Below are 27,895 nucleotides of genomic sequence, written 5' to 3'. Positions count from 1 at the left end.
TCTAACCTTCATAATAGTCAGTTCAACTGATGCCCTGCTGCAAAAAAATATATACTGTAGTTTTTATGTAAATGCTACAAATAATAATATAATGAAAATAATAACCACTTGGTGTGAGTCCATGAGAGGTGCAGCCAGATGTGGGTCAGCATCTCCACACTCCACTGATGTAAGAGAGTCAAAACAAGATATCAGTTTACTTTTGTTTCTCGGAAAGAGCCAAAGCAGCCACACCTTTTACTGTAAATGAAAGTGAAAGTAACCTGAGTCAGCTATATAAAGCCAGTCTCAGCTCAGATTTTCAGTGTTGACCATGTAAGGAACGGGAGCAACAAGGTCGGTTATCTGAACACGTTTATCATTTGTTTTGACCTCAATAATCCGTTTCATTGAGTGTGATGACTAGAATTTTCCATTGTGTTTTTGATAGTAAATCTGAAGCTAGTCATACTGGTTTTTCCTGCACTGTTTTCTTCTTCAAAGACAAACAACAGACAGAAAGGACGAAGGAAGTTAGTTATTGTACACTGTAAAAAAAAATCTGTTTCATTTACGGTAAAATACCGGCAGCTGTGGTTGCCAGAACTTCACCGTAAGAAATACAGTGGGCGTATGTAAATGTAAATATCAGCAAAAAAACTGTAATTTATACTGAATAATCCCATTACTTTCAGGATAATTGTGTCATCATGGTTTTTCTCCATTCATTTGACATGAAAATTGTTTATTTTTACAGCACAACTGTGTGTTTTCTACAGTTTATGACAGTAGAATTTAAAGTTTTATGCTATTCTTTGATTTACAGTAATTAAAAGTATCTACTATGGTGATGTACAATGTTCAATTTTACGACCTATTTCTGATACAATTTGACACTGTTTTACTGTAATTTCTACAAACATTTTTTACAGTGTATACGGAACACAGGACAGCCTAAATATTTTTGTTGTTTTACTAAAAACAAGCTTTTTGGAAAATTAGTAGACTGATTTTGTGGGAAAAGCATGAACTTGGCATAAATGCTCAACATCTCCCTCCTGTTTGGCTCAATTCTTCATGTTGTGTGTCTCAACAGGTAAATCATGTTTTGCCCTGATTGTGGGACTCCAGTGGAAACGTCGTTTAGATTCTGTCCTGGATGTGGATTCAAGTTACATGCCTTGACTCAAACCAAGACCCAAGGTAGGTTTTCTGTAAATCTTTTGTGAATTTCTTATATATTATTGGATGAAATCGTTATTAATACGAGATTGTCGTTAATTGAAATATCTATAGACATCCAAACATCCAACTAATGTTAAAAACAAATTGACTGTGAGTGAGTATTAATCACTTCTTACATTGATAACACTTGGTATTTTTATTCAGACCTAGTCAATAAATGTTTTCTCATTTGGTTTGGTTTATAGCATTTTAAACAGAATGAGAAATATTAGAACTCTACATGTAATAGTCTTCTGAAAGTGTTTTTGTAGCCAGTGTTTGTGCTGTTGTAGCTGGAAATCAGATTTGTTTTGCCTCAGAGCTGAAGTTTATAGTGTAAAGTTGTTATCCGTATGGAGGACCATAACAAACTACAACTGTCACATGAACTGTCATAAAATAGATTTTACTGATATTTTACATCACATTAATTGTTAACCAGATGTGGATACGTCAGCACGTCAACCCTCAGTCACTGCTGAGGAGAAGAAGCAGAAAGAGGATCAGGACCAGCTTCCAGAAGGAGTTAAAGACCAACCAGAAGATGCTGCCCAGCTACAGGTGAAAGGCTTAGAAACACTTGTTGTATTCTCATGGTTTTCATGCTCATTAACAGTTTATGAAGCCACCAATTCACAGTCATAACCAACATTCACTTCCTGTCTCTTCAACTAAAACCGGTTCTGCCTGCTGGCTACTCTGAGCTGTAAACAGCAACATGTTTCAACTATGGCAGGAATGTATTTATACACTACATGGAAATACCTTTCAATGTAATGCGCCCCACTACACAGGGGATGCACATTTTTGGGGGGTGCTACCCACACGTTTAGCCCCGTTGCTCATTCCATGAATGCACGATCCTTACAAGCTGTACCTCGTTGTAAAGGTGACTAATCAGGCTTTCCAACAATATACAATTCATCACCAGTTGGTATTATTAAAAGTGCAGTTTTTATTCATCATTGATTTATTTGTATAACAAATGCCTGCCACGGCCACTAGGGGGCGCTTTTGAGGTGGCCCAATATCCAGATTTGTTCGAAACATATTCACCAACACATCTACCAAATTTCATGCTTTTATCACAAAGCGAACGATTGTTGTAAAATATTGAGCTAATCCGCCCCACTACAACAGAATTAACTGACACCAACTGCCAAAGTTGTGACAGCAGCCAGAGTTGGACTGGAATTTCTGGCCTGGAACAGAAAGCATTTTTGGCAAAACCATAATACCTATCATTTAACCGACTTCACTTTGAGCGTCCTGAGTTCTTCCTGAACGTCTACATATGGGTTTTTTTTTCAGAAAAATGAAAAAATAGCTTTGTTAGAGCGATCTAAAAAAACTGTTCCATCTTCCCTTTTTCAAATATCTCCCTGCGTTTTTAATATGGGACTCAATGAGGCTGTTGGTGGTTTTGGTGCCGCATCTTTGCGTCGTACGCCCAAACTATAACTCTGACAGCTTTACCAGAGGATTGTGAGGGAGAAGACTAATTTTCCTACATTTCTATGTATAAATTATTTCTGTAGAGTGGAATTTGCGGCCTGGAGCGCAGTTTTCAAATTTATTTTTTGACAGTTTTTTCTCTCCCTCTACACTCTGGTGATGATGTCACACACTGTGACACGAACATTCCGTGCAATACACACCCATTATAATCTCAGAATTTCTCCAAAAATGATCATGGTCATTGAACAGGGATTGATAAAAAACTATGTGACCTATCGAAACGTGGATTAATACACCAATACACAAGACTTGTGTCTACTGTTTAACGTTTAAATGGAGTCTCTAGGTGAAATTATGCCGGAGAAGTAGACGTCTGAAAATCTTCAATTAATGTTCTTTTTTGCTCATTTTCTTTCGGCCGTCCCATTCATTTCAATGCAAAATTTTGGGCAGTTTTTCGCGACTTACGTCGCGAAAAATTCATATTCCGTAGAGAAAAGTAATAGCACACCGATCCTGATCAAACCGCACGTTTTGATATATAATTTGTCCTGCAACTCGAAGAGTTGTAGGACTAGTAGCGGGACGAAATTGCGTCCGGAAGAGGAAGAAGAAGAAATCCACAGTATAACAGTAGTGCAGCACTGGTCCCTACAGATATTGCTGGATGGGACCAGTGCTGGGGAGATTGCCCCGAGGCCCTAACTAGAAAATTTCCTCTGGGGACATTTTGAAAGGGCCACAGGGGCTACTGCCGGTGTGTGTGTGTGTTTGTTATGTGTGTGTGTGTGTGTGTGTGTAATTAAAATCACATAAAGTTACTGTGTGTGTGTGTGTGTGTGTGTGCGTGCATGCGTGCGTGTGCTTGAAGCATGTGTATGCATGTGTGAGGAGTGTGCGTGCTAACGCACATGTGTGTGTGTGTATCTGTAACTGTAATCACATCAAAGATCAAAGCAATCAACAGAAGTAACTGCACCTGTTAAAGTTCCGGCTCAGTGACAGCAGAGGTGGACAGACTCGAATTTCTGGCCTCGAACAGAAAGCATTTTTGTCCAAACCATAATACCTATCATTGATCCGACTTCACTTTGAGCGTCCCGAGTTCTTCCTGAATGTCTACATATGATTTTTTTTAAGAAAAATAAAAAAATAGCTTTGTTAGAGCGATCTAAAAAACTGTTCCATCTTCCTTCTTCAGAAATCTTCCTGCGTTTTTAATATGGGAGCCAATGAGGCTGTTGGTGGTGTTGGTGGATCATCTTTGCGTCGTACGCCCAAACTATAACTCTGACAGCTTTACCAGAGGATTGTGAGGGAGAAGACAAATTTTCCTACGTTTCTATGTATAAATTATTTCTGTAGAGTGGAATTTGCGGCCTGGAGCGCAGTTTTAAAATTTATTTTTTGACAGTTTTTTCTCTCCCTCTACACTCTGGTGATGATGTCACACACTCTGACACGAACATTCCGTGCAATACACACCCATTATAATCTCAGAATTTCTCCAAAAAATGATCATGGTCATTGAACAGGGATTGGTAAAAAACTATATGACCTATCGAAACGTGGATTAATACACCGATACACAAGACTTGTGTCTACTGTTTAAAGTTTAAATGGAGTCTCTAGGTGAAATTATGCCGGAGAAGTAGACGTTTAAAAATCTCTAATTATTGTTCTTTTTCGCTCATTTTTTTTCGGCCGTCCCATTCATTTCGAAAATTTTGGGCAGTTTTTCGCGACTTACGTCGCAAAACAATTGTATTCTGTAGAGAAAAGTAATAGCACACCGATCCCGATCAAACCGCACGTTTTGATATATAATTTGTCCTGCAACTCTTGAAGTTGTAGGACTAGTAGCAGGACGAAAATCATCCGGAAGAGGAAGAAGAAGAAATCCACAGTATAACAGTAGTGCAGCACTGGTCCCTACAGATATTGCTGGATGGGACTAGTGCTCGGTGCGATTGCCCCGAGGCCCTAATAAGCACTTTGTACAAGCCCTAATAGCAACACAGTTTGTGAAACTTCAAATCGACCTTAATTGTTTTAAGGGTGCGCTGCTAACCTTTCAGTTTCACAGATCTAAACATAAAGTAGTTGCATATTTTTCTTTATTTTTGTAGCATATTATTTTCTGAACATGAATGTTTTCCATTTTATTAACTTATTCACTTTTTTTAACAATGGTTTCCTGTCTTCACAGATTAGCCATTTAACTAACACCAAGGTGTTTGCTTCCAGAGAAACTTTACCCCAGAAAAAACGTATGAATCTGACATGTTTATCTGCTGAGCTAACTATTAAAACTCTTTTCAGGGGCGGCCATCTTGTCATGACTTGGAGGATGGAACATCACAGAACCAGTCAGATAACACTGCCAGTCCAGCCACGGCCTCATCCTCTCACCAGACAGTTGCTGAATCAGTCTGGACCAAGAAGAGACAGGAGGAGGAGACTCGTCAGGAGGAGGAGAGGCCTGAAAGAGACTCTCAGCCATGCGTTGAGGAAACCCCCAGGTCAGAAGTCTCTGTTTCCACGACAACAACACCCTCCACACCTGCCAGTGGTATACTGATAGAACATCAAACAGATATTAATACAGCAGACCGCTCTGAAGCAGACCAGCCTAGTGACGGTCTCTCTGGGTCGGTGTCTGAATCTCTGACATCAGTTAAAGAAACCAGCTCCGCTGCATCTCAGTCTGATCAGCAACAGTGTGAAAACCAGTCTGTCACTGAACAAGATGAAGATAAGAGAACCTCTGCTGAGACACAGACTGTCTCTGATGATCATGAACATCAAACCAACACTCAACAGGATACGTTCACCAAGAAAACTGACAGGAAGGAAGAGCGAGCAGCCAGAGAGCAGAGAACCCAAACAGAGCATTCTGCTGCTCCATGTTCAGCAGTGAAGGAAACCATCCAGAGCACTCAGGTATTTATTAGTTAAAACAGCTAATCAAAAACACATTTGATCATAATCAGTCTGACATTAACCCATTAAGGCCTAAAGCGCCTGGAAAAAAATGCCTGGAAAACCTATGATTTTCAAATGACACCCTAAAACCTGAAGTTTTTCTGGAAATTCAACACCTACTAAATAATAGATTTTTCAGCCTCTGTAGCAGATAAAAATGAAATTCAGAGAGAGCTTATACCCGTGGCTTTCGGTGCTGTTTTCATCTTCCGTCACTTCCTGCTGAGCTCCTCCGCTATAGTCGTCTTCCTCCATGATTTAAAGTTCTGGAAAAGTCCGATGTTGCATTGCGACACTCCCGCATGTATTCTGATCATGATTCTGATGCATTTCATTGGCCAGGGGACCGAAAATAGGTGGAAAAAAATACTAATACTACAAAATGACATATCCGCTGTCCCGACCTTAATGGTAGAGTGACGCAACAGCGCTCCCGGCTTTAATGGTAGAAATGCGGTAATGCCTTCCCGGCGTCAATGGGTTAAAGCCATAGTGGTTTTGGTAACAATCATGGATATGGGTTGACAGTTTAACCTGTAAATTTACAAACCATTTACAGCATTAATACGGTTAATTTATCTCTTTCCACAGCCTTTATTTAATAGTGAAGACAAATCAATTATGAGATTCGACCCACCTTACACAACTGATTCTTTATGAGTGGCAATGAGATTCATACAGTTACAGGATGTTTTATATATTATAATAATATAATATTTTGATCATCTAACACTCTTTAACCTTTTGTTTGTCTCACAGGCTGCTGAGTCAAATGAAGAAACAGCCAGCGGCCGGTCAGAGAGGCAGCAGCAGCATCCAGAGAGCAGCTCTCCTCTCACTCACAGTCAACAGAAGGAAACAAATAACACTGAAACACACTTTGAGTTCCAGGCACCTCAAACGTACGTTTATAACAAATTTAAAATAATAAATACATTCTTTTAGTCATGTGTTACACAAAAGCCTAATCTAATGCAATCACTCAAGTGTAGTCTCATTAATCTGGTAATGATATCTGCTACAACATATGTTGATATCTACTTCATTTTTCTTTTTTAGTTTTCCAAGCAGTGAGCATACGACTGTGTACTTCCACGCTGTCACTTCCAAAGATTTTCATCTGAATCCAGAAAAGGATCAGATTTTCTTAACGTCTGAAAAACTGTTTGGAGATTGGAACAAAACTCTGCAAATGTCCTTCTCTAGGTATGACTTCTTTTAAAAACACATTCTCAGTTATCCAAAACCATTGTTTTGTTAAATGTCACTAAAGTCGTGTGTGTGTGTGTGTGTGTGTGTGTGTGTGTGTGTGTGTGTGTTTAAAGTTTTCCTCTGTCTTCTGCCACTGAGCAGCAGAATAACTAAATCTAGTAGATATTTTGCTTTGAAAGTCTGGATGTTCCATCTTTGCCGGTGCTATCACTAATTATAACTGTTTGTTTCACAGGCATCTAGGGGACAAGAGATATCTTGTTGAAGGGCGAATTGTGATTCACAAAAGCAGAATTCATGAGAGCATTCCCTATAAATACGTAATTTTGAAGCACAATGAAAAGGCCAGGTATGAGACGATCTACCAGGAAGATGGAAATACATTTGTCAACAGGTGCCTGACGATCAGAGAGGACTTTTTAACACATGAAGGTAATTCAGTTTCACTTCTCTACACAGAGGCTCAGCAGCAACTCCTACTAATGTTAAAGACTAAGCAAAGAATCAGCCGAGCAGATATTGACCATAATTAGCCTATTGCAGACATATTGGTATTCACATGTACTTTGAGAATCAGTACAGAGCTCAAAAGATACATTTGACACTGGCAAGTTTATTTTAGTCCACCAAGGGAAAATATATGCTTTTATGATTTTGGAATTTATTTTTTAATTCCTAAATTGATATAATTAAAATTGTAAAATGGCTTCATAACTGTTTCAAGCAACAACAATAAGAAAAGCTAAAGCTAATAAGAAGGTGGAGAATGGGGGACTGTCAGACTTCTGTGACCTTAGCAGCTTGAATACAGCCAGCACAAACCCCAGCAGCCTCTGATTTATATATTATATATATATAGTCTATGATCCTGCACCGCTGGATCGGTTGTTGCACGCAGAGGCTGACCAGGGACGTTGGGCTGCGCTAGCTTGCTAATACTGCTGATAAGGCAGATAGGGAATGAGAACGGGGCACAGAGAGAATCAGTGTCTACAGGATATAAGATATTACCCATTCTAAATAGTAAAAGATAATATTATATTGTATCTTTTAAATTTTATTAAGTACACAACTGTTCAGAAAAGTAAACAAAAATCGAAATAGCCTGCAGTATCAAATCCCAACACTTGTAGAATCACAATCGATTTCTAGACGAGCTGAGGCACGAAGTATATTCGTCTGTTTCTCTGGACCAATTAACTGGAAAGTGCTGTCGTGTCTGCTAATATGTTTTGTATGTACTTTTTACTGAATGATTTAAATTCTGATATTCAAGGATATATGACATTTGTTTCAGTAAAAGACATTGTCAAGAAATGAGTTTGATTTGGTTAAAAGGCTCTGTACTTTGATTACTTTTACACAGAAACTGGATTCTCACAATATCAGGAGATGACAGGCTGCTATGATTGCTAATCCATCTGTCAGACTCAGAGTAACTCGTTTCAGCCTGAACAGCCTGAGGTTCGACCAAACAGAGTCGCAGCTAGGACTTTAAATCTCACTAAAATCACAAATACCTAAAGTTAGGGTGGAATGTCAAAAGTTTGTTGGTTGTAAATGGTACAATAAAGTTTGTTATTGAGAAATCATCACAAAAAACTAACAAAGTAGCACAGAGTTTCCTATTAATTTTGCTCTTTTGGACTCTTTAAGGGGAGTGGCACCAGTATGATGATGTGATCCATCCCGAGCTCAGTAACTGGACCTTTCCTTGGAATTCTTTGACGAAGAAGATAATTAAAGGCAGAGACCTAGCTGGCAGGGAGATGCTGAACATCATCTTTGAACTTCTTACAACTTGGAATGAACCAAATGTGAACAATTTCTTTTTACTGCTACGACAATTCATGTATACATACAGCGAACCTGTACTTCATGACGGCAGAAAGAGACAGTGGGGATTACCATACGGCATTGAACAGGTAGAGTTTTATTCTCACACAGCACATGATCCCCTGAAAACGGAGACAAATTAGATGGATTTCAGCAAGAATTATCATCAGAATGTAGGTTTTTAGACATTAGTTGTTACCTTCTTCTTTTGCTTTTTCTAGGTGACAAATCTGCTCAAAGTTGTTCTGGAGGAAAACATCGATGACCAAACCAGGAAGAGGAAAGAAACAACAAAACCCCACTTATCACCTTTGCATGCAGGAGTTGTTAGTTTGCTCATTTACAACAAATATCTAGGAAAGGACATAAAAGATCAACTGTCTAATCTTTGCGATCTTCTTCGCCTGCCTAACATGCCACAACACCATTTCACCTCTTTCTGGAAACACTTTGCCAGCCCTCTGTCAGATAAAAAAAGGTAACTGCTGTGTAACTTTAGTTATGAAAAAAAGAAATGACAGATACAATATCATGACACAAATTGAATTGACTTTCTTAATACTGAGTACATTTTTCCACTGTAAATAATCACTGACATCTCCACTGGTTTAGTATTGCAGACTCTGTTGAGATGCTTTACTTCAGTGCCAGAGAACACCATATTGACAAGTGGGTCTTGGTCATCCCTCTGATTCACCTGCTGAGAGGAGAAAGCAAGCCATTTGAGCCACTCCAACCTGTTCTGAACCCAGATCTCGACTCCTGGAGATGCTTAAAGATGTACAAAGGAACACGTGTCAGCGGGGATCATTATGTCAGGTATGTAGGTGTTTCTTTTCTTCTGCAATGACTCGCCCACCTCAACCTGATCACCATAACAAACTCTTACTTAAATTAGGATCATGAAGGAAAACGCGTATCTGGTGAACATTGATCGTCTCCTTGTGCACTCTTGGATGTCTCTGCTGCCAGTGGAGGATCTAAAAAGCTTCATATCCAGTATGCAAGTGGACCTACTCGACATTCTTCAGTACATAGAGTTCAGCATCAGATCCGGAAAAAAACTTTCCAACTACATGGTAGGTTCCTTAAAACAGCTACAAGTTGGATATAGTTTATAGAGTTCCAATAATGTATCTGAGAAAGTGGCTGCCTGTAGTGATAAACTTTCATAGAATGAACACCTGAATGTGCAGCTTCTTGTTGGCTGTGGTCCTGTTTCACTGCTCCAGCTGTTTTCAGTTCAGAAGTTCTAAAAACCTTTGAAGCACTACCTGCTTAGTGCCAAACTAACACAGAGACTAGCTAGTGAACATAGCGGGCATATAGTGGCTAAAGAGACAAATATTTCCCTCATGAGTTGACAGAAGCCCAAATGGAGAATTGAAGTTCTTTCAGGTGACCAGAAACACATCTCCAAAGAATGATGTCATCCTGTAACCACTGGCTATGCAAATATTTAAACACTTAACCATATCAGCTTGAAAGGTGACAGGACAGGATGTCAGTGTTGAGTTCAGAATTAGTTTTTGCTGCCCTCAAGTGGTCATTAAAATGTGTTATTGCAGGTTTGTTACCACTTGCTTGAATCTTGAACCCCATTACTATTGAACTACTGTTTGTCAACAAGTATTTCATGTGTTATGTTTTTTTATTTACAGGCTTTGAAAGAATTGGCATGTCATCTCATCAACAGAGAAAGCCACCGTAAAAGGTCAAATAAAAAGCTAAATCAGTTCATGCAATACAATATCATTGCGGTGATGTCTATGAATTTCAGTATCTATATTGTGAGCAATCTCTTTGCATATCTAACAAAAATCATGTTCCCCCTATAGCTTGGATGACAAATATGGAGAGTGTTGCTTGAGAACTGCAGTCAAGCTTCTTGGTTCTATTTGCCGTCAAACAACAGAGCCAGACCGCTGGGATGTTCCCATTTATTTCCTTCAGCTGGTCTGTCTGACGGCCAAGGTGTATGACCACAGCACTTCACAGGTGAGGCTCACTGTCTATCTGCTGGAAATGTCCCGCTAGCGTCAGTTAGCCGCTAGCTTCAGTTAGCCGCTAGCATCAGTTAGCCGCTAGCGTTCGCTAATGACCGAATTTCACCGCTTTCCCGCATTTCACAACAAAGAAATAAGAGTTAGCAGAACTATTGCTCCTTGTTGTGAACCCCAACTTAAAGATATAAGTACCAACAACTCACCAACTTGTTTTTGAGCAGACAACTGGCTTCCTTTGTTGTGCTAACAAGTTGGCTTATTTGCAGTGTAGCAGTTTACAGCAACAGATTTATTCTTTTATTTTGTCCACATTGTTTTGAGGAAAATTATTCAACCAATGCAGCCTATTAAATATTGTAATTATTGTTGTTTTTCCTTCACCAAAATTTGACTTGTTTTGGGTGATGCCAAGAAAAACTATTCAGTTGTTTCGTCATTAAAAGCTAATTATTTCTACTTTTCCCAACAGGCAAGAGAGAGAATTCATCAAGAGGTGATTTGGGAGACATTGGAAACAACGAGGGAATGGAGGAGAAAAACTTTCAGTAACAAACTGCTTAATGACTGGAGTACTCAGTTCTCGGTACCCCATGAAATTAAGGTAAGCAGAAATATGTATATATTGTTTACTGTTGTGGTTCAACATAAAAAAAATTTTTCCCAGTGTGATAGTGATATGATGTTTTATACAGTACTTATGATGTAACTGAATTATTAAAATCCAAATGTTTGTCTTTCTAGGTATGGGAAACGTTACTCTCACTGTCCTTCAGTCATGAGGAACACACTTCATTCTGGAGAACCACCCTCATGGAGGATTTTAAAGGAAAACTAAAAAAAGTAAGAATAGATTTGTGTTTGTGTAAACATGCTTTAAAGATCTTGGATTCTGTTGTTTACATGCTTTACATATGCACTTGAGAAACAAAACTGAAGAAGTGTGCTTGTTTGCTAGGAACGCCCGATGACTCAAATTGGATTATACTCCAACAAGATGGAAGAACTGAGTCGGACAAGCCCGTTGCTCTGCAGCACAGTAGAGCAATGTGCTTTGGAGGCAGTTGCAGATATTTGTCAGGTATGATTCTGATGAAGTGGCGAAGAAGCACATAATTAGTGCTCTCTTATGTTATGTCAATTGAAGTGCTTAAATCTTTTTTAATTTTTAGTCATAAACAATTGTAACCCCCGCTGTGAAGCAGTGAAGATTCATGTCAACTATTTAATGCGTGATAACAACAATTCTTTAACAGTTTATGAATACTATTATATTCTTATTATTATAATATATACTATATATACTATTATAAATCTATTACAAGGCTGTAATTATGAATACCTGTATAAAAACCCCCCAAAGACACTTAACCTTGTAGATGAAGAACAAAATATGGTCTTGACCAAAAAGCATTTAATGCATTAATTAATTAGGGCCTCGGGGCAATCTCCCCAGCACTGGTCCCATCCAGCAATATCTGTAGGGACCAGTGCTGCACTACTGTTATACTGTGGATTTCTTCTTCTTCCTCTTCCGGACGCAATTTCCTCCCGCTACTAGTCCTACAACTTGAAGAGTTGCAGGACAAATTATATATCAAAACGTGCGGTTTGATCGGGATCGGTGTGCTATTACTTTTCTCTACAGAATACGAATTTTTCGCGACATAAGTCGCGAAAAACTGCTCAAAATTTTGCATGGAAATGAATGGGACGGCTGAAAGAAAATGAGTGAAAAAGAACAATCATTGGAGATTTTTAAACGTCTACTTCGCCGGCATTATTTCACCTAGAGACTCCATTTAAACTTTAAACAGTAGACACAAGTCTTGTGTATCGGTGAATTAATCCACGTTTCGATAGGTCATATAGTTTTTTATCAATCCCTGTTCAATGACCATGATCATTTTTGGAGAAATTCTGAGATTATAATGGGTGTGTATTGCACGGAATGTTCGTGTCAGAGTGTGTGATGTCATCGCCAGAGTGTAGAGGGAGAGGTAAAACTGTCAAAAAATAAATTTTAAAACTGCGCTCCAGGCTGCAAATTCCACTCTACAGAAATAATTTATACATAGAAACGTAGGAAAATTTGTCTTCTCACTCACAATCCTCTGGTAAAGCTGTCAGAGTTATAGTTTGGGCGTACGACGCAAAGATGCGCCACCAAAATCACCAACAGCCTCATTGGGTCCCATATTAAAAACGCAGGAAGATTTCGGAAAAAGTGAGATTTAACTGTTTTTTTAGATCGCTCTAACAAAGCTATTTTTTCATTTTTCTTAAAAAAAACATATGTAGACGTTCAGGAAGAACTCAGGACGCTCAAAGTGAAGTCGGATCAATGATAGGTATTATGGTTTTGCCAAAAATGCTTTCTGTTCGAGGCCAGAAATTTCACTCTGCCCACCTCTGGCTGCTTTCATTGTGCCAGAAGATTCCACAGCTGTTAATTCCGTTGATTGCTCTGCTCTGATTGGTCGACCCCAACGCTTTGATGCTTTGATGCTTTGATGTGATTACAGTTACAGATGCACGCACACACACACACACACACACACACACACACACACACACTGGTCATTTAATGTAATAACAGTTAAAGATACACACACACACACACATATGCGCGCGTAAGCGTGCACACTCCTCCAGATACAAATGTTTCACACACACACATTTTGAGGTTAAAGGGCATAGGTTGCTGTATAAATAAATACTTGAAGAGGAATGTTTGTTGTAGGTGTGCCTTGTACCTTGTATATTATATAGTATCATAACATTACTAGTATTAATTGTTTGAAATCTCTGAATAGTGTACACACACCGGCAGTAGCCCCCGTGGCCCTTTCAAAATTTCCCCAGAGGAAATTTTCTAGTTAAATAAATACATCCCTCTTCAAGATTTTTAGCACTTAGCCTGCATGACAAATTCTGGAAGTGCATGTTTTTTCCTCTCAGTCTTCTTAACAAAACCTGACATCATGAAAGTACAACTGGTTTCACTGGCTGGAATGTACCAATGTGTGAGTACTAAATGATTGAATTTCTTCTGTTCAGGATAAATCTGGCAGAGCTGTTTCAGAACTATTGGCCAAACATGATCTCACAAAGTTTGGGAAGCTGATGTCCGTTGTTCTGCTGAAGACATGGCCCACAGATGTGAATGGAGATGACATCGAAGGGGAGGACTTGATACTGGAATACCTTCTGAACTGGCCCATGGCCAGCACAGCTTTCCAAATGACAGGTAAATACTTCACTGGAACATATAATGTTGCTGGAATAACATTGGAATGTGCTCTCTGCTATGCATGGTGTACAGTTACCTTTTTTTACATTGTGTGTGTGTGTGTGTGAGTGAGAGAGAGACTCAGTAAATGTTTTTTCTTGTGATCAATATTTTTCTTATTTTCTTTGTGTGTATAACTCATAGTCAAATGTTTTGTCGTTTATGTTTACATGCTTGTTTTCCAGAAGGAGGACTGATCAACAAATTGTCAGATGAAGCACAAATCAGGATGACTTTGGCGTGTACAGCATTCAAATCTGTATCACAGAAGTTCCTCAGTGGAGAGATCCAAATGAAAACTTTAAACCAAATCCTCAAGAAAGAACGTGAATTTGTGGACTTGCTGAAGATAGGTGACTAGAAATATCTGTCTGTCTCTTCTCCCCCAATTCCTCTTCATTTGTCTTTGTTTTCTTTGAAAAAATGTTTCAGAATGAATTCAAACTTCTCCAGTCATAAAATTAACACAATTTTTTCTTATATTTTTTAATTATAATACAATGGACCAATGTAATTTGTGGTTCTTAGATACCAGACATGGGGGCAGTAGCTCAGTGTGTAGGGACTTAGAATGGGAGAGTATATAATAAAAGGTATGTAAGGTACTTCTTTAAAGTAAAATTACCTTTTAAAATGCAACTGCAAAGTCAAGAAACCACTTTTAGCAGTTTTAGCAGTTTAGTCAGTTTTCAGTAGGAAATACTTCTATTCCTAGCAACGGTTATCATTTATAAAATCCTACAAGTACATTGCTTTTGTAGTTTGTATGTAAATGTAATACTTTACTTTTGTGTGGTTGTTTGTGCACCATTAGACTATAGCAAGAGTCTACTTTTTGTGTTTGAATTCATCATAAGTGTTTATGTTCCTCTAGATGTCCTTTGTGAAGATGGTCGTTGTAAAGATAGAAGAAACATGAAAGCGTTACTGAGACAAAGAAAAGAGGAAGCAGAAGCTGTGGATAGTGAGAAGGAGATGGTCAAATACCTTCTACAGATCTGCCAGGAGCTTCCACATCATGTCAAAGGTAGACAGTGCCGGCACACTTAAAGCAGAAATAATGTTGAAGGATCAAGTTAATATAGACTTAGTATAAAGATATGTAGGTCATTTCCAAGTTGATATTTCTTGCAAAATTATATTTGTTTGCATGCACTGAACAGTCAAATTCAAATAATAAAAATCTGAAAGGTGGAGACTCAAAAATAGGATAGATCATATTATACAGAGGAAGTAGGCTGGTCTAATGTGTCAGGTCAAAAGATACCAGCTCATTCTTTGTGGAACCAGCTCCAGATCCAGTGTGGTTATAGTCTATAGGGTTAGGGTCTGCTGGATCTCATCCTGTGAGATTCAGTTTTTCTGACAGTGTTTTAGTATCCAATCTTTTAGAATAATCGGTTAAGTAGTTCACTGCAGATTGCATAGATTATGATATTGAGCAATTAGTTCTGAAAGGACAGTTGAAGGACCTGTTGATCTATTTTATCATTCATATTTAATATATTTTTATTCCACAGCTGACTTCAAGGGGTTGGATGAAAAACTTCATAACAACATTGAGATGATGAATCTGAATCAATTCATGAAGGTTCACACTCTGGATGGACAGACAACTGGACAGGTCACTTATTTCAACCTTTGTGATATAACCCGTGAGATGGCTTCAGAGCTGTACGCCATCAAAGACAGCACCATCTTTAAAACGTGCTGGACCAACCAAGTGGAAGAGCTGTCGAGAGACCAGCCTGATCCAGATGATGCTGATGGAAATGAAGAAATCTACACTCTCCAGCTGGTCCACAGCAAAATATTCCAGAGCTGCTACAACAAGTACAAAGAGGTTTATGAGGGTCTGAAGAGTGGTGAACTGTTACTGGAGGACATAGACAACATCTTTCAGGACTACAAAGGACATTACAAAGAACTGAAGGAAGATTTAGACATCATGTGCAGAACAAATCCATCTGATGACAGAAAATGGATCAGAAGAAGGATTCAACAGATTCAACAGTATCATGATCTTCATCTTGCAATGGAATCTGCCAAAGTCATCATGGATACCAGGAACACACTATGTCCAGAAGGAGACTTCAAAGTTCTGGAAAAGTTGCTTCAAATGGTATGTGATCCAATTTAGATTCAGGAAGAGAAGCTCTGTCCTTAAAGAATAACTATTAAAAGAGCAAGACAGTACACCTATTAACATGGCTTCATTCATAAGGGGGGTCTGAGAGGAATACCATATAGAAGAATATGTATTTGTATTTAGATGTGAAGTATGTATTTTATAGATGTACATGATTATAGACATACGAGTATATTGCTTTCAATAAGCATAGTAATCATAAACTCATCAATTTGTAAAAAATCATTTCAGAATCAAGCTGACTTCAAGAAAAACAGCCTGAAGTGCATCGACGAAAGCTTCATGACAGCCCAACATGTCCTGTCGGACATTAGGGATGATCATAAGGAATGTCTCCAGAAACTCAATCAGAGCAAAGACTTTGTCCTGTGGGTTAAAGAAGAGCTTGAAGGTACAGTACATACAATTGGGTTTTTTTTATCAACTGTTAAACAATGATTTGAATCTACATAAGGAAATGTGTAATTGCAGACATCAATGAGCTGAAAGTTTTTGTTGACCTGGCGTCCATCTCTGCTGGAGAAAATGACCTGGACGTGGGTCGGGTGGCCTGTTTTCATGACGCTGTCCTTGGTTACTCGTCCATGTTGTATGGACTGAAGCACGACTCTGATTTTGAGACCTTCAGAAAGTCATTGTCAAAATTATGGAAGGCACTTGAAAATGACAGAAATATTCCAACGAAGCTGGTGAGATCCCACCTTAAAGTTCCCTCCTACCTTCCTCTGATCTTAAATGCTACTACAATCAGAAATAACTAAGTGACTAAATCTTGTTAGATCAGAAAATGAATGTTAATGACTCAGTACATGCACTACAACTACAGCAAGTGTGGTAAATCAAGGTTAAAACCAGGAGTACCCCTCAAGTCTAATTTAAAGTATCAGGTAAAGAATGTGGTTACATTCAGGCCTACTAGGATCAGGAAGATCACACCTGGGTCTTGCTTTGATGGACTCCATTGTTAAGTAGTTTCTAACTATTTGTTCACAAATTTTTTGATAAATAAATAACAAAATGTAATCATAGTCTATAGGAATGGTGGCCAAATGGAATATGAAATTACACCTTTGTTGTGTTGTAGTAAGGACAGTCTGCTATACATTTTTGAGGACATTGCAAGGTTTTAACACATCTACATAATGTTGACATGTTTGTTCGGTGTCTGTTTCAGCTGGATACAGCACGTCATCTTGAATGGTTAAAGACTGTTAAGGATTGCCATGGATCTGTTGAATTTTCATCCCTGTACCTGGCTACATCCATCAATGAAAGTGGGATATACACTATCAAGGCCCAAAACCAAGAGAAGGTTTGCCTTTTGAATTACAGGACTACTTAAAAAAACTATGTGAACACTTTGTCTCAGATAATAGACCTAAGACCTAATTCATTTTCCCAATAGTAATGTATTTATGAATCTACAAAATTAAATGGGCTTTTCTTGTCTAGTGCATGTGAGTGCACAAAGTGTAATAAACACACTGAGTCCATATTATATTGCTGTTTCCCTTTGTAGCTCTCCTTAGAGACTTCTCTGATGCTGCACATTCAGGATGGACATGAGAAAAACATGGCATGCACCTATGAGGACTTGAAAGAGTTGCAAAATAAGCTCATGCTCATGTCTGGAAGAAGAGAACAAAATCAGAGTGAAGTTGAACAGTTTGCTGAGGTGTTGTATATTTTTGCTATAATAGAGTTTTTCTACTTTCCTGTATGTTTTTTTAATTGGCTCTAATATCTCTTTATCTTCTTCATATTCAGGTGTTTGACATGGTCCAAAGACTTGCTAAAGCATTTGTAGACCTTTATGCTGCAGGGAACCCACTCTTTAGGTGTTGGGAAGCTAAGATTCATTGCAAAAGTCAGATTGACCCATGTATCATTATGGAAATCAACTTTTGCAAGACACTGCATCGCATTCAAGTATGTGGTAGTCTAGTTGAACAACTTACAATGCTATCCAAGAAGATGGAGTTGTTTCTTGATGACTGGAGAAACTTCATGGACAAACAAAGATGTGACCACTACCACTTAAACTACTTCACAGCTGAACAACTATTCTACCTGTGCAGTGTTGTGACGCCAACAGAAGTGAACGCAGAAATAGAGGAAAAAGTTTTGATGATGCTCTCTTTCATCAAACCGCACTGCAAAACATCAGATTTCTGGAGCACATGGATGAAGTTTTGTGAACAATTTGAGCCTACAAAGAGAATGAATGAAGATATTAACTTTCAAAGTCACTTTCTTCACCAGGAAGACAGCAACATGTCTTCAGCTGATGTGAGTCCTGATCCAGCAGACCAGACTGTTGGTTTGAAGGAACTGGAAGAGCTGTGGAACAGCTACATGAAGAATGAGGAAATATTTTTTCTTGGCTTTTTGGACATAAGAAGCTTAGGCGAGCTGCTGAAATTGATGACTGTCACAGACAACCAAAGCAAAGATGAATGGGAAGAACCAGTGCTCTCAGAGTCTAAAGACAGTTCACTCAGAAGAAGTCTCCCAAAAGGCCTCCTACCAAACCAGCCTAATCTCATAATCTGCCCACACGACCAGGTCCTGACTTCAAGCATCAGCTTGTACATGACCAGTGAATATCAGCCACTGCCAACTTATGATGAGGTTCTCTTGTGTACCCCTGCAACATCTTATGAGCAAGTAGAGCTTTTCCTGAGGAGATGTCTCACACCAGGTGATGTTGGCCAGAAGATTTACACAGTGCTTTGGGCAGACCAACTTAGCTACGACGTTAGCTGTGCAATGGAGAAGTGTTTTCAAAAACTGCGTTCCAGACATGATTACAACCTGGTGATCTTTTGCAGCTCTGACAGGGAACACACATACATTCCTACTGCATTCAGTCAGTTCAAAAGAGACGTTGTGCCACAAGAGCCATTGGAAAGGATTCAGAAGTACTTGTCCAGGCATTACACTGTCCCCTCCGATCACAACAGCCCTGTGTTCAAGGGAGGCCACTCTGTCGGCATTGTTTCTTCCCAACGTGCAGGAGTAGGTGAGTCCTCCACCTACAGTACTTCTTCTGTGCCACAGTTATCTATGGGAATCATGCAGATAGTTTACCGCCTTTAATTGCACAAGTCTGCATTTAATTTAAGTTTTCTGTTGTGCATTTCAGAAAGTTGTCAGCTAGATATGATGATATAACGGATATGGTCATTTTCAGTTCTTTTGTGACATGTTAAGTGAGATCACTCCTGTAAATTAGATATTTTTGGGTGTTACAGAGCAGTCTCACTTTGTACTTTGTAAATTTGCTAAAGCAATTATTCTTTTAATGAATGATGCATGCTTTTAGATGCATCACCACTTTGGATTATATGTTTGTTTACAATACAATTGGATTTTTTAAACTGTGTCAGCAGTATTTTTTTTATTTTAAACAATAATGCAATATTATGTGCCCTCAATTATTTTCAACCACATCTTTTCCACCTTTTTAGGCAAGTCATTGTACGTCCAAAGATTGTATGAAAAGCTGAAGGGAAGTGCTGATCAAAGAACTGCATTTAAAAAGTGCATTCGACTAACTGAACGTGAGGTTGATGACGACAAGGTTCTCCAGTCTTTGTATGACACACCAAGACAAAAAGATCTCAAAGTGTTTCACTTTGATGTCACATCCTCAGTAAGCAAAACCATTTGTAAAACCATGATATTTAAAGTTCCTGGATTATGTTTTTAACCATGTTGTTCTCAGACAATCTTTAATATGGTCAACATTTGCTTTACCTGATAACAAAAGATTTTTTCTAATTATCAAAATTTTAATACCCAGGTGCAAAAAGGCTTGAATGAATTCCTGTTCAAGCTTTTGTTTTTGCGGTACCTGATGGATTCAGACGGACGAATGTGGCGATGCAGCCATGAGCATTTGTACATCATCGAGTTGATGGAAACCACAAATCTGGCCAGATCTGTAAGTTGAGATTTACTGTTTGTTCAGTGTTTATTTTATGAAATTACACCACACTATTCTGACTTTTTTCTTTCATTATTAAAATTATTATTTTTCAATTGCCCAGGGAAATTTTTTGATAAGTTTCTCAAATATCTAAAGTTCACCTTTGTGTTACGCACTGTAGATACATACAACCACATCCTGTCAAAATCATGCATGTTGTTTCATCATAGGCTTTATATTAGGCTACATATAGTATAAAGTTAATTGCAATAGTTGCATTTAGCAGCTAGTAAGAAAGTGAGGTTTAACATTTCAGTTAAAATATTTTTTTTGAAGAGGATATGGTTGATTAAATTAATATAAACTTGAATGTATATATTTGTGTATTTTTTAGGTACGAAAGGATAACTTTGCATTCTCAGAGATTTTCCCAAAGGTGTTCTGTCGTCCACCAAAAGAGGTGGTGGCCTCGGAAATGAGGAGAGAGGAAAACCCTGACATACAGAGTGACGAGCCCCTCATGGATGACGAATGTTTCAGGAGTGAAGCTTTTCAAAGACCATACCAGTACCTCACACGTTTCTACAACAATGACAATCTTGACGACTTCACATACCAGGGTGTGGAAGGGACTCATGCGAAATGTCTTCAGATACTCTTAATCTACTGTGGCATAATAGATCCATCATGGGCAGAGCTGCGTAACTTTGTCTGGTTCCTTAATCTTCAGTTGAAAGACTGTGAGAATTCAGACTTCTGCAAATTTGAGTTTGTTGGCGACACTCTTCAAGGTTTCAAAAACTTTGTGGTTGAGTTCATGATCTTGATGTCCAAAGACTTTGCAACCCCCTCACTATGCATGACTGACCAGAGCCCAGGGAGGCAACAAATTGACTCCAGTGGGCTTAATGAAAGAGACTTGGCTCCATTTCTCCTTAGAAAAAGGTGGGAATCTGAGCCACATCCATATATCTTTTTCAACGATGACCACATGTCAATGACTTTCATTGGGTTTCACCTCGAGCTCAATGACCAGAGAGGGGTTGATGCCATTAATCCCTCGACAAGAGAAGTGATAAAGAAAAACATAATGACTCGAGAGCTGTACACTGGCTTAAGACTTCAGAGAGTCCCTTTTAACAGGGATTTTGAAAAGCTTTCTCGAGCTGAAAAGATTGAGCATCTGTGCCGTGTGCTTGGAATCAAGTGGCCAACAGATCCTGATGAGACATACGAACTGACCACCGATAACATTCTCAAAATGATGGCAATCCACATGAGATTTAGGTGTGGCATCCCAGTCATCATAATGGGTGAAACAGGATGTGGTAAGACAAGGCTCATAAAGTTTATGTGTGAACTGAGCAGATATGGAGCACCAGCAGAAAACATGAAACTGGTCAAGGTTCATGGAGGAACTACATCAGAACTGATACATGAGAAAGTGAAGGAAGCAGAAACTCTTGCACAGACCAATACAGAGAAACATGAATTTGACTCTGTTCTTTTCTTTGATGAGGCAAACACCACAGAAGCTGTCAGCAGCATCAAGGAGATTCTTTGTGACAACTCTGTACAGGGACAACAACTTAGCCCTCAGACAGGCCTACAGATTATTGCGGCATGTAATCCATACAGGAAGCACACAGACGAGATGATTGAAAGACTCGAGGCCTCTGGATTAGGCTACCGGGTCCGGGCTGAGGAGACAGACGACAGACTCGGCTCCATCCCTCTCCGCCAGCTTGTGTACCGTGTTCATGCGTTACCCCCCAGCATGATTCCTCTTGTTTGGGACTTTGGGCAGCTCAATGACTCAACAGAAAAAATGTACATCGAACAAATAGTACAGAGACAAGCAAAGGGCAACTCAATTGAGAAGAGTTATATTCCAATTATAACTCAGGTGTTGTCATCATCACAAAATTTCATGAGGGAGAAGAAAGATGAATGCAGCTTTGTCAGCTTGAGGGATGTTGAACGTTGCATGCACGTGTTTGTGTGGTTCCACAAAAATCACCCCATGTTTTCTTTGGAACTGACAGCTTTCCTTCGAGAGCTACGTCAAAAGAATCCACAGGTGTCACCATTTTCACCTGCCCGTGATAGAGTAATCTGGTCACTCTTGATGGCCACTGGAGTGTGCTACCAGTCCTGCTTGGAGGACAAAAGGCAGTATCAAAGAATGATTAGCCAGTTGCTTCCCTGTGACATACAGAGAGAACTCCAACTCATGCAGGGCCTCTTACTCAATGGTGTACCTATGGGTAAGACAATAGCCAGAAATGAGGCGTTGAAAGAAAACTTCTTCATGATGGTGATCTGTGTTGAGCTTCGAATTCCCTTGTTTATTGTTGGGAAACCAGGGAGCTCCAAATCACTGTCCAAAACCCTTATTGCAGATGCAATGCAGGGCCCTGCATCGCATTCTGAACTATACAAGAGGCTGAAGCAGATACATCTGGTGTCCTTCCAGTGCAGCCCTCATTCGACTCCTGAAGGCATCATCAACACCTTCAAACAGTGTGCTCGCTTTCAGGAAAGCAAGAACCTTGATGAATACATCTCAGTAGTTGTTCTTGACGAGATTGGACTGGCCGAAGATTCGCCGAAAATGCCACTGAAAACATTGCACCCATTGCTGGAAGAGGGCTGTGTTGATGATGAGCCACAACCTCATAACAGGGTCGGGTTCATTGGAATTTCCAATTGGGCACTGGACCCTGCCAAGATGAATCGTGGGATATTTGTGTCCCGTGGAGATCCAAACCAGAAGGAGCTCATCAAAAGTGCCAAAGGGATATGCTCATCTGAAAAAAAGGTTCTTGAAAAGATCAAACATCTCTTTGAGCCATTTGGAAAAGCATACATGACAGTATGCAAAGAAGGCAGAGGTTTCTTTGGTCTGCGGGATTTCTACAGTCTGATAAAGATGATATTTTCAATTACGAAAGTCACTAATGAGTGTCCAACTGCAGATCAAATCACGAAAGCAGTCCTGAGAAACTTCAGTGGAAAAGATGATGTGGATGTGAAGGGCATATTCAGCACAGAACTCAAAGAGGACTTTGCCAATGCCAGCATCAAAACCATTGAGTTGGTCGAGCAAAGCATCTCTCCAGAGTGCCAAGTGGACGAAAGTCGTTACCTTTTAATCCTCACACAAAACTATGCAGCTCTTCAGATCCTGCAACAGATCCTTTTCAGTCACCAAATCCACCCAGAGATCATATTTGGGTCTAGTTTCCAAAAAGATCAGGAGTACACGCAGATTTGTAGGAACATCAACCGTGTCAAGGTTTGCATGGAGACCGGACAGACAGTTGTGCTTCTGAACCTTCAGAATCTGTATGAAAGTCTGTATGATGCTCTCAACCAATACTATGTGACCCTCGGGGGTCAGAAGTATGTTGATCTTGGATTAGGAACACATCGTGTGAAATGCAGAGTTCACAAAAACTTCAGGCTCATTGTCATTGAAGAGAAAGAGGTGGTCTACAAGCAGTTTCCCATCCCACTGATCAACAGATTGGAAAAGCATTACCTTGACATCAATACTGTTCTCAGACATGAGCAGAAGGACATTGTCAGACAGCTACAGAAATGGGTGGAGGATTTTGTCTCCTTAAGTGGTCAACACTACACGAAAAAGCAATATGTTCCAAGTGATGTCTTCATCGGCTACCATTCAGACACATGCTCCTCTGTGGTCCTGCAAGCAACAGAGAATCAAAGTGTTGAAACAGACGCTCAGACCATTCTGAACAAAGCCAAGGACATTCTGCTCAACTGTGCCACTCCAGACTCGGTTGTTCGTTTGGAAAAATCCAGACTACCTGATGAAGAAAGAGAAGATTTCATGAAAAAATATGTTCAAGAGGAGATGCACAGTTCATTGGGAGACTACATCATCTACCACACACAGCTGTTGGAACAGTCTCACTTCTTCTTCACTGAGGTATTTAAAAAAAACCTTTCTATCTAATTTTACTAGTAAAATTCCATCCCGAAACACTGTAGCACTCTGAACAGCTTTTAGAACTATGCCTTGATTTCTGGGTACATTAACGTACTTTTCATTCTCAGTTTAACAGTCTGGTATAATGTCTATGCCATCTCTACCTACATTTAAACTTTTGCTAAGTTAGCTTTAGATTGGTTCCAGCTTTAAATAGCTTCATGTGAAGTGAAAGTTGCAGATAGATGTTATTTCAGGTTTTACAGTAGAGCGCAGTTCTTGTTTCATATTGGAAAAGGGGCTTGATATTGCAGTGTGCATTACAGTAATACTTGAGAAAACATCGTAACAGTAATGTATATATGGTTGGCCTTCTCTGTGTGAAGAAGCAACTGAAAAATCAATTACATCATTTTTGTTTTTGTTTTGCTTTCTTGAAGGTCACAACATTTTCCAGGCTACTGACGGCAGCAGACACTCAAGACCTGCAGAATGTGATAAAGCTTGAAGATATTAAGCTGCTATCGCTGCAACAGTTTGACACAGAGTACTCTTTCCTCAAGGAAATCAGGTAAACACTTAATTAAGACCATGTTACATCTGCTTACATTTCTGTCTAACTAAACAATGGCCTTTTCCCCACACCCTCTCCGCTTAGTTATAAAACAGACAATATTGTGCATTTTACTGAGTATGTTTGAATAAATATAAGGGCCTGCATCTTACTGTGAAGTGATCACTGGGTGTATTGTAATTCATGTGTTTGTATTAGGGAATTCCTTGGATCAACACCTGCAGACAAAGTGCTCATCATCCAATCAGACTATGATGAAGAGTCCCACGGGAGGAATATTCTCTCCTCAGCCAAGTGAGTCAGAAGAACATTGCATATTTCTTTTATAACCACATCTTTCATTAACATTGTTGCAAAGCTAACATTTTTCCACATTTTTCTTTTACTTATGCTTAATCGTGGATTTCACAGGTATTCGTGCATCAACGAAATGAACAAGTCGGTAACTACTGGCGACACAAAGACATTTGTGTACTTTATCACCAAACTTCCACGAATCGAGGGTGGGACCTCCTATGTTGGCTTTCAAGGCGGTTAGTTGTGCTGTTACACACACACACACACACATACACAACACACACACACACACACACACACAACACAAGTAGCATATTGGTCTTTTTAATGTCAGTGACTGCCACAATATGCTTTATTAGTAAAATAACAACAATAGTAAATGTTTATAGGATTCATTCATTTAGCACCTTTCATACACACATTAGGAGTGGAAAGTTACACATTGAGAGTGACAATTAAAAACAAATCAAAAGAAAAAGCAGACAATTTAAATACAAGGTAAAACTTACTGTACGTACCGTGTTTTCATTGAAATTACTTTTATTTATTTATTATTTATTAATTAAATTATTTAATTGTTTTTTTCAGGTCCTTGGAAGTCTGTCCACATTGATGCTCTCAGAAGATCAAAAGAGTTTGTGTCTGATGTTCATTCCCTGAAAAATCTGCGCATAAGTGAACTTTTCAAAGATCCACCTGAGGGTAATTCATCAAAATCCTGTATTTCTAAAGAATATAACATATTTTAAGTTAATTAATTAATTTGCCTATAACTATCTTTCTTTTCAAGTCATGGAGACAGAAGACCCCACCAGTGTGGCAGAAAATGATGATGACTCCAATGTAAGTGTATTTTACCATTCATGTTCATAAATCTGGATGACAATCCTGATTGCCAGGGAGGCGACATAACTAAAATAAAATTTAATAAATCAATTGTTAAGTACAAACTAATTGTATAAGGTTAACATTTGTCGACACTTTCAACATTTCAGATGCTGTTTTTTTGTTCTAAATGTATTTTTGTATATATTTGTAGGTCTTGGGAGGTTTGTCTGATATATCAGATGTGATGAGAAGCTGTGTGCAGAGTGCTGTGAGCATGCTCAGAGACGCAGCAGATGGTGGACAACTCAGCACCAAGAGAGTGGAGAACCTGCTCACACTTCTGGATGAAAGTCAGACACAAGGTCAGAACATGAGTCATTCTAGGCCATTGTTTCATATCAGGTCATTGTTATACATGTGTACCTAATGTGTATTGAAATTGCGTGTGACTTAACTTAATTTTGTTTTAAGGTCTGTTTGCAAACATTGTGAGGAAGCGTCTCCACTGGCTCTTAGAGGACTATGAGGCCAACATCCCCAATCCAAAGAGCTGGGTCCTGACAGAGGCATTCAACATCAACGCTCTCCAAGAGGGGGGAACATTCCTGTAGGTCTATCTTTACATCCAACCAGTCTACACATCACACACACATATATATATATATATGTATACACACACAGTATGTATAGATATATTCAGAAACAAAGCTTATCTATTATTTATTCTTCGCTTATTTAAATCTATTTGTGGTGTAAAATGCTAACTACTCTACTGCAACCGTCAGCTAATCAAGCTATTAAGCTGTTTATCACTGCACTGCCAATTTATTAATCATAATAATAATAATAATAATAATAATAATAATAATAATGCATTTTATTTGTAATGCACTTTACATTTTAAACAAAATGTTAATGTGCTACAATGCCAAGAGTGAGATAAAAACAACAACAACAACAATGAAAATATGGAATATAAACAATTCAGCTAATGACAATTAGATATTTATAGTTTAAAAATGATTCTGTCAACATTTTTAACATTTTAACATATATGCAAATTTGAGGTTGATTTTAAGAAAATCATGTGAATATTTCTCACAGACACACACTGTGGAGGAAAATCCAAGCAGTTGTCACTCCACTTCTTGCCAACTTGGTCTCAGTCATTGACAGAGACTGCAACATGGACCTTCTGCTGAATGAGTGCGATGAAATCAGAAATCTATGGCTGGAGATATTTGGGAGCAGAGACATGCTCCATGTACCATATGTGAAGGACAAGTAAGTGACTTTGGTTGTATGATCATGCTATCCATTCAGCACACTTGCTCTTATTGAGATAAATTTACATATTTGCTCTTCTAAAAATAATTGACAATATACCACAATCATAGTAGTCTTGTTATTTAACATTTACTAACTATAGTTTTATGAAAAAGTATTGTGACTTCCATCCTCTCCTACAGCTCCAGTGTCTTAATGGTACAGAGCCATATCATCGGTGGCTATACCATGCGCTGCTGCTTACCGTTCAGTTGGTGGATCAAAGACTTCCTTGATGGGCTCATGATGCAAACATCCAGACATGAAAGTAAATGTCATACTTTATAACTAACATATTCTGTCATTAGGGCCACGGGGCAATCGCACCGAGCACTACTGTTATACTGTGGATTTCTTCTTCTTCCTCTTCCGGACGCAATTTCGTCCCACTACTAGTCCTGCAACTTGAAGAGTTGCAGGACAAATTATATATCAAAACCTGCGGTTTGATCGGGATCGGTGTGCTATTACTTTTCTCGTGAAAACTGCCCAAAATTTTGCATTGAAATGAATGGGACGGCCAAAAAAAAAAGAGCGAAAAAGAACAATAATTGCTGATTTTTAAACGTCTACTCCTCCGGCATAATTTCACCTAGAGACTCCATTTAAAACTTTAAACAGTAGACACAAGTCTTGTGTATCGGTGTATTAATCCACGGAAAATGAGTCTTCTCCCTCACAATCCTCTGGTAAAGCTGTCAGAGTTATAGTTTGGGCGTAGGACGCACAGATGATCCACCAACACGCACAAACAGCCTCATTGACTCCCATATTAAAAACGCAGGGAGATTTCTAAAAAAGGGAGATGTAACAGTTTTATAGATCGCTTGATCGCTCTAAAAA

General features: G+C 38.9%; 2 protein-coding genes and 1 long non-coding RNA gene across 3 annotated transcripts in view; all 3 read left to right on the top strand.

Annotated features, from left to right (window-relative positions):
* The first annotated feature begins 313 nt into the window (after positions 1-313).
* On the top strand, positions 314-1,750 carry LOC131977630 (uncharacterized). The gene is made up of 3 exons (XR_009394903.1): positions 314-336; positions 1,076-1,182; positions 1,646-1,750. It is a non-coding gene; the product is annotated as an uncharacterized LOC131977630 (long non-coding RNA).
* Positions 1,751-1,958: 208 nt separating this feature from the next.
* On the top strand, positions 1,959-7,354 carry LOC131977210 (uncharacterized). The gene is made up of 4 exons (XM_059340410.1): positions 1,959-1,976; positions 4,984-5,604; positions 6,406-6,548; positions 7,318-7,354. The coding sequence occupies exons 1-4, from the start codon at positions 1,959-1,961 to the stop codon at positions 7,352-7,354; spliced, it is 819 nt and encodes a 272-aa protein (XP_059196393.1).
* A 1,769-nt stretch (positions 7,355-9,123) lies between these two features.
* LOC131977629 (E3 ubiquitin-protein ligase rnf213-alpha-like) overlaps positions 9,124-27,895 on the top strand; it is a 36,668-nt gene continuing 17,896 nt past the window's right edge. Inside the window, exons 1-28 of the mRNA XM_059341026.1 lie at positions 9,124-9,513; positions 9,593-9,773; positions 10,356-10,408; positions 10,533-10,692; positions 11,170-11,301; positions 11,442-11,540; positions 11,656-11,778; positions 13,758-13,947; positions 14,175-14,342; positions 14,864-15,016; positions 15,510-16,111; positions 16,370-16,529; positions 16,610-16,827; positions 17,313-17,450; positions 17,658-17,813; positions 17,906-19,160; positions 19,609-19,793; positions 19,944-20,084; positions 20,464-24,027; positions 24,468-24,598; positions 24,800-24,895; positions 25,013-25,134; positions 25,487-25,600; positions 25,689-25,741; positions 25,938-26,088; positions 26,198-26,333; positions 26,831-27,010; positions 27,196-27,320. Coding sequence (XP_059197009.1) covers positions 9,326-9,513; positions 9,593-9,773; positions 10,356-10,408; positions 10,533-10,692; positions 11,170-11,301; positions 11,442-11,540; positions 11,656-11,778; positions 13,758-13,947; positions 14,175-14,342; positions 14,864-15,016; positions 15,510-16,111; positions 16,370-16,529; positions 16,610-16,827; positions 17,313-17,450; positions 17,658-17,813; positions 17,906-19,160; positions 19,609-19,793; positions 19,944-20,084; positions 20,464-24,027; positions 24,468-24,598; positions 24,800-24,895; positions 25,013-25,134; positions 25,487-25,600; positions 25,689-25,741; positions 25,938-26,088; positions 26,198-26,333; positions 26,831-27,010; positions 27,196-27,320 — 8,974 coding nt within the window. The 5' untranslated portion in view covers positions 9,124-9,325. The remainder of the gene's footprint in view (positions 9,514-9,592; positions 9,774-10,355; positions 10,409-10,532; positions 10,693-11,169; positions 11,302-11,441; positions 11,541-11,655; positions 11,779-13,757; positions 13,948-14,174; positions 14,343-14,863; positions 15,017-15,509; positions 16,112-16,369; positions 16,530-16,609; positions 16,828-17,312; positions 17,451-17,657; positions 17,814-17,905; positions 19,161-19,608; positions 19,794-19,943; positions 20,085-20,463; positions 24,028-24,467; positions 24,599-24,799; positions 24,896-25,012; positions 25,135-25,486; positions 25,601-25,688; positions 25,742-25,937; positions 26,089-26,197; positions 26,334-26,830; positions 27,011-27,195; positions 27,321-27,895) is intronic.

The sequence above is a fragment of the Centropristis striata genome, chromosome 9 (genome assembly GCF_030273125.1).
Source record: "Centropristis striata isolate RG_2023a ecotype Rhode Island chromosome 9, C.striata_1.0, whole genome shotgun sequence".
NCBI classification, from domain to species: domain Eukaryota; kingdom Metazoa; phylum Chordata; class Actinopteri; order Perciformes; family Serranidae; genus Centropristis; species Centropristis striata.
Note: the sequence above shows the minus strand (reverse complement) of the source record. Positions and strands in the feature narration are given on the sequence as shown.